Source organism: Jaculus jaculus, chromosome 9 (assembly GCF_020740685.1).
Source record: "Jaculus jaculus isolate mJacJac1 chromosome 9, mJacJac1.mat.Y.cur, whole genome shotgun sequence".
In the NCBI taxonomy this organism is placed as follows: Eukaryota; Metazoa; Chordata; class Mammalia; order Rodentia; family Dipodidae; genus Jaculus; species Jaculus jaculus.
Window position 1 is genome coordinate 86606981 of NC_059110.1, and position 8418 is coordinate 86615398.

An 8418-nucleotide genomic window follows, 5' to 3' on the forward strand; every position below is an offset into this window, starting at 1 on the left:
CATCCAGGAGGAACACCTGGCTTTATGCCATCCTGGTAGACTGAGGAGGGCTGAGATTTGAACACATCGCCTGGCTCCTAGTCAGCAAGTGGTTACTCTTCCAGTCCAGTGGCACACTGTCCAGGAAGGGTTAGCTGTTCTCCACACTTCGCTCCCTCCAGCTTCTACGCTAATGCTGGTCTTAGAGATGGAAGGAAAGTCTGGGCAATGGCCCTACACACTCAGCTCTTGGGTCAGAATGAAAGAAAATTGAGGTTATGTGGCGGCAGCAGGAAGTGTCCTTGACCTTGAGGGGATTGTTTGAGGAACAGCCTTTCCTGTTCTCTCCCTTTTTTTTTTTTTTTTTTTTTTTTTTTTGGTTTTTCGAGGTAGGGTTTCACTCTGGCTCAGGCTGACCTGGAATTCACTATGGAGTCTCAGGGTGGCCTCCAACTAACGGCGATCCTCCTACCTCTGCCTCCCGAGTGCTGGGATTAAAGGCGTGCGCCACCACACCCGGCCTGTTCTCTCCCTTTTGAGGCATATTGTGGCTTTGGAAGCTGTTTGGGGGAGAAAATGAAAGGTATGTGTAATGTCTGTCAGGCAGCTGTTTCGTAAGGCCTTATAACTATTTACCATCTCTTCCTACAGAGTAATGGGCTCCCTGGGCCACCACCGTACTCACAGGTGTGAGTTACCAGTTTGGGTTGTTCCACGTTCTGTTCGCTGTGCGCTTGTGTAGCGAGTAGATTTTTCTGTGTCACTGTGTGTGTGTGTGTGTGTGTGTGTGTGTGTGATACACAGATGACTCGTGGATGCTGTGTTTGAAGATGAAGAATGTGTTACTGGAATGACCTTACCATGAACGTAGGCCGGCCCTGATTTCTGGACAGGAAAATGAGTATTATGTGATCTTGGACAGGATGGCCCATGGAATGGGACTCGGGGTGACCGCTGAAGGTGGAGCTGGGGTGGCTGCCCGTCGTGGTTCTGGGGATGGGTGGGAGGCCTCGCGTCTGGAAGGAAGAGCCAGGGCACCGGTCAGGGGCAGCTGGGACGGATGCGCGCGGCGCCACGCCCGTGCGTTCACGCCGGCCGCAGCGCTCCGGGAGGGCCGGGCGGGCCTCGGGGCTGCGCGGGGATTCGAAAGGCGGGGGGCGGGGGGGGGGGGTCGCGCCGGGTGCGAGGCTCCCAGAATGGAGGGGGAGGGGCCAGGCTTGCGAGCTCGGGGGCTCGGGCTTGAGGGCGGGGTGAAAGGTCTGGGTGTTGAACCGGGCTGGGTCCCGACGGGAGCTAGGGATGGGATTGAGGGCTGCGCCTGCAAGGTGACGGTTACCGGAGGGCCCGGCGTTCAAGGTGACACCAAGCAGGGCCTGGACGGAGCTGGAGGCCCCGGATGTAGAACCCGGCTGACGCTTAGACCCCAGGCCGGGAAGACGACGCAACCTTGGACGGGGCGGGGGGAGGCGGGCGGGGGCACCGGGCAAGCATGAGGCGGAGCTAGGGGCTGGGCTGGGGCGAAGCTAGACTGCAGTCGACAGGTGGGCAAGGTTGAGCTCTGCGAGGTCGAGTCCCGTACAAGAACTGGGCCGAAAGCGATGTGGGTCAGGACTACACTGACGATTAGAAGGTGGACTGAGGAAAAGATTCGGTGCAAAGCTGATGTGTGGGACAAGAGCGACAGCTCCGGTAAGGAGGGCCGGGGCGGGGCTGGGGGGCTCTTCGTCGCGGCTCTCCTGGAGCCTGGACCCTAACCCTAGGCCCTGTGAGTGGGATGGGACCGTCGCTTTGGAGTTAAAAGCTGCAACTCTTTCCTGCTTGCAGGCATGCAAGACATAGCTCAGGCCGCCGCCCCTGAGGCGCCCAGTTTGGCTGGAGCCTTTGGTCCTTTGCCCAAACGGAGCCAGGGCTGGGATGGACGGTTCCATTGACCTTGAGGGCTGGAAGGAGTCCAGGGATTCCACACGTGACATCACAATCACCTCCAAAATGGGGGCGGGGCTGGAAGGCATGTCTCGGGAGATCAGGGCTTATAATTACTCCCCGCTCTTTCCTTTTTTTTTTTTTTTTTTTTTGGTTTTCTTTTTCTTTTTGTGGGGGGCAGACAGGTGTTTGGAGGTAGTGTCTCCCTGTAACCCAGGCTGACTTGGATTTCACTATGTAGTCTCAGGCTGGCCTTGAACTCACGGTGATCCTCCCACCTCAGCTGAGGTAAAGTGTTGGGATTAAAGGTGTGCGCCATCACGTCTAGCTCTCTTCCCTCCTTTTCTTTCTTTCTTTCCTCCCTTCCTACCCATTTTGGCTGTTCTGGTGCCTATCCTTTGCTGGGGAGGACAGGTAGGATTCCAGCACAGGTAGGATTCTGTAAAAATTAGCATCAGCTGTGAGTTTTTACTTAGGCCTCTGCTCTAATCAATGCCCCAATCAAGGAAGAGACTACAAGATTCTTTTTTTTTTTTGTTTGTTTTGATTCTCTACGCAGGGTTTCACTCTAGCCCAGGCTGACCTGGAACTCACTATGTAGTCTCAGGGTGGCCTCAAATTCATGGCAATCCTCCTACCTCTGCCTCTGAGTGCTGGGACTAAAGACGTGGGCTACCACGCTCAGCAAGATTTTTCTTTTCATTTAAAGCTCTCCCCCCCTACGCTCCCGAATCCATTCCTTTTGAAGTCCTTTTGTGTCCAGCCGCAGCCACTGCTTCACGAGCTGTGGATTGCTGCTTTGGTCACTGCTCTCCTCTGTCCTCTGCAGGCCAAAAGAGCAGTGTCTTTCTAGCACTGGGGAGGCCTGACTGGGGCTACAGAGTGAAATAAAAATAAATAAATAAAATAAAACAAAAAGGTCTGCAGATGACTTTTTTTTTTTTTTTTTTTTTTTTGAGGTAGGGTCTCACTCCAGCTCAGGCTGACCTGGAATTCGCTATGTAGTCTCAGGGTGGGCTCAAACTCATGGCAATCCTCCTACCTCTGCTTTCTGAGTGCTAGGATTAAAGGTGTGTGCCACTATGTCTGGCTATCCCAGGTTCAATTCCCCAGGACCCACATTGCATAGAGGGTACACATGTCTGGAGTTCATTTGCAGTGGCTGGAGGCCTTGGTGTGCCCATTCTCTCTCTCTCCCTCTTTCTCTGTCAAATACATAAATAAAAATAACATATTTGCTAGGTGTGGTGGAACACACCTTTAATCTCAGCACTTTGGAGGCAAAGGTAGGAGGATCACCATGAGTTTGAGGCCACCTTGACACTATACATAGTGAATTTCATGTCAGCCCGAGCTAGAATGAAACCCTGCCTGGAAAAGAAAAACAAGTGATTTGAAAGAGACACAGAGAAAGTATGGACATGTCAGGATCTCTTGTTGCTGCAAATGAACTCCAGACACATGCACTACTTTGTCCATCTGGCTTTACATGGGTACTGGGGAATTGAACTCAGGCTGTCAGGCTTAGCAGGCCAGCACCTTCACCACTGAGAAATCTTCCCAGCCCCCATTTAATGAATTTTACATACTTCCTTTGCTGTGGGAAACTGGAGGGGCTGTGCAACCACTGGGGCCTCCTAAAAGTCCTGCAGCTTTTTTGTTTTGGTCTCATGTAGCCAGGCTGGCCTCAGACTTCTAGGTAGCTGAGGATGCCCTGGAATTTCTGATCTTCCTGCCTCCCCTCCTAGGTGCTAAGACTATAGGCATGTACCACCACATCCTGCTCCAGGCTTCTTTTTCATAAGCATGGAGCTCATTTGACTCCTCAAGGACAAAGCTAGCAGTATGGAGGTAGCTAGCTCAGTGGCAAAGCACCTGCCTAGCACACATGAATCCCCAGGATCCAACCTCAGCACTAGGAAGGGTTGGATGTCTTCCCAGGTGCCTCTCCTGAAATAAATTTTGGAGCTGTCCCTCCTTGCCCAGATCCCAGCTCACTCCTAGTCATCATCCAAGCTCTATGTTCCTTCTAGTAAGTCTTCTACCACCCTCACCCCTCCAGTGTTGGTAGGTGGCCCTTGTTCTGTGCTCCCTGTATCTGCATTGCACTATCATGAACCTCCTGATTTGGTGATTAGTATTGTTTTGAGACAGGGTCTTACTATATAGCCTAGGCTGATCTGGAGCTCACTATAGCCCAGGCTGGCCTTGAACTCATGGTGCTCCTACCTCAGCCTCCAGAGTGCTGGGATTAAGCGTGTGAGCCACAACACCTAGCTGGGACTTGGTTTCTAAATCTCCAGGATGGGACTGGAGAGATGGCTTAGCGGTTAAGTGCTTGCCTCTGAAGCCTAAGGACCCCGGTTCGAGGCTCAGTTCCCCAGGACCCACGTTAGCCAGATGCACATGGTGGTGCACGTGTCTGGAGTTTGTTTGCAGTGGCTGGAGGCCCTGGCGTGTCCATTCTCTCTCTCTCTCTCCCTCTTTCTCTCTCTCTTGTTCTTAAATAAATAAAAATAAACAACAAAAATATTAAAAAAAATAAATCTCCAGGATGCAGTTGAGTCCTGACACCTAGAGCTTCTCAGAAAAAAAAAAAAATCCCTATGAATGGCAGCAGCTGCTACTTTGTTCTCTCAGATACAGACAGGTTGCCCAGCTGGAAGAGAGGACGGCTTCTGGCTAGGGTGTCATCCAGCACTGACCTGTCTACCTTCTCCTCTGAAGGTGGGTCTAGCACTGACCTGTCTACTTTCTCCTCTGAAGGTGAGTACAAGGGATCTGTAGCCACAGGGGTCTGGGAAAGCTGCTACCCTGACCCTTCTAGGATTACCCAGCTGCCCCATCCTCACAGTTCCTTATGAATGCCAGGCCATGACTACCACCCCTTTCCTTTGTAGAATTTTGTAGTACATCCATCTTTGAAACACAAATCAAGTCTCCCTAATGACTCTCAAAATAGATACTGCCACTACCCTACTTTGTGTGTAAGGGAGGCTCAGAGAACTAACTTGCCCTAGGTTATCCTCATAAGTGACAGAAACAAGATTCAAGCCTGTCTGGCTCTAAGTTTGTTTATTTTTTTCCAAGTTAGGGTCTCACTGTTGCCCAGGCTGACTTAGAATTTACTATGTAGTCCCCGGCTGGTCTCAAACTCAGCAATCCTACCTCAGCCTCTGCAGTGCAAGGATTAAAGGCGTGGGCCACCATGCCTGGCTGAGTCCACGTTTAAAGCATATGCTTCTATGCTGCCCTTTGCCCCACAACTCAATGGTGTGGAAAAACTCGAGCAGGGGTGATGTTCCAAGGTCCTGTCACACACATCCCCTCCTATTTCCCCTGGGGGAAAGGGCACAGAAGGAAAGAAAAGGAGGTCACCAAGTGGGTCAGGGGTATCTTGGGGATCTGGGAGCCTCACAGTCTTGTGTGGGAAAAGGAAGGCAGAATGTGGGGAAAGCCTGGGACCATGCTGCTGTCTATCTCAAGTGCTTTATAACTACTTGGACTTCCATGCCCTTGGTCTGGCCTGGGTTAAGTAAGTCTTGCTGGTAGCAGATGTGATGTCCTGCCTTAGTCCCACCCCTCATGGGAGCTAGATAAGGGCATGGTCTTCTTGGTCTCTTAGGGAAGTTAGCTAACTAGTACCCCCTACCAGGACATGGAACCTGTTACTTCTTCCTGCAGCACAGTGATGCCAGGGGAGGGAGCCTATAGTAAGGCTCTTTGCTCTCTGGTTGATGTGTGAGACTGGGGAGAAAGGAGGTGGGACAGCATAGTGGTGCACACCTTTAATCCCAGCAGTAGGGAGGCAGAGGTAGGAGGATCAAGGCCAGCCTGAGAGTACATAGTGAATTCCAGGTCAGCCTGAGCTACAGTGAGACCCTACCTCAAAAAAGAATGGGGGGGAGGGGCGCTGGAGGGATGGCTTAATGGTTAAGGTATTTGCCTGCAAAGCCAAAGGACCCAGGTTCAATTCCCCAGGACACATGTTATCCAGATGCATAAGGGGGTGCATGTGTCTGAAGTTCATTTGCATTGGCTGGAGGCCCTGGTGAGCCCATTCTCATTCAAATATATACATATGAAATATTTTTAAAAGGGGGGGGGCAGTGTGAAAGGCACATGGAGTCATCCAACAGGCTTATCCTTTAGTCAGTGGTGATTGGAGCCCTGGAATTCACTATGATCCTCCTACCTCTGCCTCCCTACTGCTGGGATTAAAGGCATGTACTGTCAAGCATGTCTGGTAAGAATGAGATTTTGATAAGTAAAGAACAAGGGATAAGGAAGAGGTAGGAGGATTGCCATAAGTTCAAGGCCACCCTAAGACTACATAGGGAATTCCAGGTCAGCCTGGGCTAAAGTAAGATCTTACCTCAAAAAATTAAAAAAAAAAAAAAGGTGGGGGGAGCCGATGTGGTGGCGCACACCTTTAATCTCAGCACAAAGGAAAAGGCAGAGGTATGAGGATTGCCATGAGTTCCAGGCCAGCCTGAAACCACATAGTGAATTCCAGGTCAGGCTGGGCTAGAGTAAGACCCTGCCTTGAAAAAACAAAACAAATTCTAGGGGAAAATGAAGAGAAAGGAGTCATGAGGGAGAAAAACAGAGAGACAGGAACAAGAAGGCACAAGTCAGAAGGAGCATACTGTGTAAAGGCCTGACCCTTCCAGGCTCAGACCACCCTACCACCAGAGTGCATCAGGAGCTATTAGCTGAGCCTAGGCAGGACAGATGTCTGAACTAAGCTGCAGCCTTGGGCCCTCGCCTTATCTGCCATGCTGTGGATTGTATTACAGTTGATGAGGGCAGCAAGGGTCAGTGGAGGGCTCAGGAGGGTGGATCCCAAGGAAGAGACAAAGACCTGGGATCTCCCTTTTACTAGAGGTGGCATCGTTTTTTTTTTTTTTGGGGGGGGGGTCAAAGGAGTAGGCAGTTTCATGCAGTGGCTAAGAGACAAAGCAGTGGTGGGACCTCTGGTGACTTTGTTTTTCATGTCAGCCCAAGCTGACATGGAATTCACTATGTAGTCTCAGGGTGGCCTTGAACTCACAGTGATCCTTCTACTTCTGCCTCCCAAGTGCTGGGATTAAAGGTGTGCACCACCACGCCTGGCTAGTGACTTTTTAAAGTCACTGCTTCTGATGTAGAACAGTTCAGGATGGGGGACACAGGTGGTGGCTGGCAGGTGAATCTGGCAAGGTCTTTACATTGAGGTGTGTCCTCTGCTGCCCCCAAGTGACCCAGACTCCTCCACCCCTAGGTGAATGCAAGACTGAAAGGTGCTGCTGGAAACATAAGCCGTGCGCTGGGCATATCATCCATCCCTTCTCGGACTATGGCCACCATAACCTGCACCTCCACACTATCAGCCACTGTGACTGTGACTCTAGGTGAGGGCCCCCTTCACGGGGGACCCATTCTCTCCCTCAGGTTTCTCTCTCCAGCTTTGGTCTGAAAGTGTCAGCCCAGCCCTAACTTGCAAACCCTAATCTGCTCCAAGAACAGTGAATGGGGAGGTCTTTTGGCAGCCTGACAGCAGCTGGCTATCCCTCTTGGGCCCCTGGGGGAGTCATGGAGGTATGGGAGCCAGGCTGTCTGGTGTGTGGCAGGCTGAATTCAGAGAAGGCAAATAGCAGCAGTTCCCAAGATGTGGGCCGGACCTGCTCGAGAGATGGGGGCTCAACCTGCTTCAACATCATCCATACCCCTTGTTTTGAGCTCATTTCAGATGAGTGTATGGAGCGGTCCTGGAATGGCTGGTGAGTGCCAGCTGCCTGATGGGGGGTGCCACTCCAGCTCCAGCACCTTTAATCTCTTCCTGTCCCCTTCTCCCAGGTACAAAAGCTATAGGCCTGTCTCTGTGGCAGTGATCCACCATCCCATCCACCATGAATGTGTAGCAGATGATCTAAATGAGGAGGAGGAGGAGGAAGAAAGCCAGTCTCCCATACTGATGCAAGTGGCTCCCATTGCCACACCTCCTGACCCAGACATCAGCCCAGGGACTCCTGAGTTAGCAGTGCCCATCACCATCTGGCGCTCAGACAGCCCCACAGAGAAGAGCCAGGGCAACAAGGTCATCCAAAAAGTAAAGAAGAAAAAAGAAAAAGATGAGATGATGGATGAGAAGGCAAAATTGAAGAAGAAAGTCAAGAAAAGTAAGCTGACTAAGAAGAGAAGCCCAGTGAAATCAGAGTCTTCACCTGCAGACTTGAGTAGATCAGTAAGCCCCAGAGAGTTGGCCAGGACATCAGAGTCCAGCCCAGAAAGCCGAGAAGAACTGGAGAGTGAGGACAGTTACAATGACCGGGGCCAGGAGGAGCCCTCCAGTGAGGATGCTGTGGAGTCATCATCGCCCAAGAAGAGAGAGAAGTGTACCGCCCAGGCCAAGAAGAATGGAACAAAAAACTCACAAACCAAGAAGGTTACCAAAAGAAAATCTCCCCCAGTGTCCAAGCCCCAATCACAGCTGAGGCCAGGGTGATGAGTAAAGAATAAATGGTATCAAACCTA

General features: G+C 51.4%; 1 protein-coding gene across 6 annotated transcripts; it reads left to right on the top strand.

Annotated features, from left to right (window-relative positions):
• Positions 1-426: 426 nt before the first annotated feature.
• Positions 427-8418, top strand: Proca1 (protein interacting with cyclin A1). 6 transcript variants are annotated; one of them, XM_045157957.1, is made up of 5 exons: positions 427-562; positions 4543-4668; positions 7166-7295; positions 7515-7664; positions 7741-8418. In XM_045157957.1, the coding sequence occupies exons 1-5, from the start codon at positions 556-558 to the stop codon at positions 8387-8389; spliced, it is 1062 nt and encodes a 353-aa protein (XP_045013892.1). In that variant the 5' UTR covers positions 427-555; the 3' UTR covers positions 8390-8418. The 6 variants fall into 6 exon arrangements, with proteins under 6 accessions (XP_045013892.1, XP_045013890.1, XP_045013891.1 ...); XM_045157955.1 differs by lacking the exon at positions 427-562 and adding an exon at positions 1490-1668; XM_045157956.1 differs by lacking the exon at positions 427-562 and adding an exon at positions 1490-1668 and having other exon boundaries at positions 4543-4629.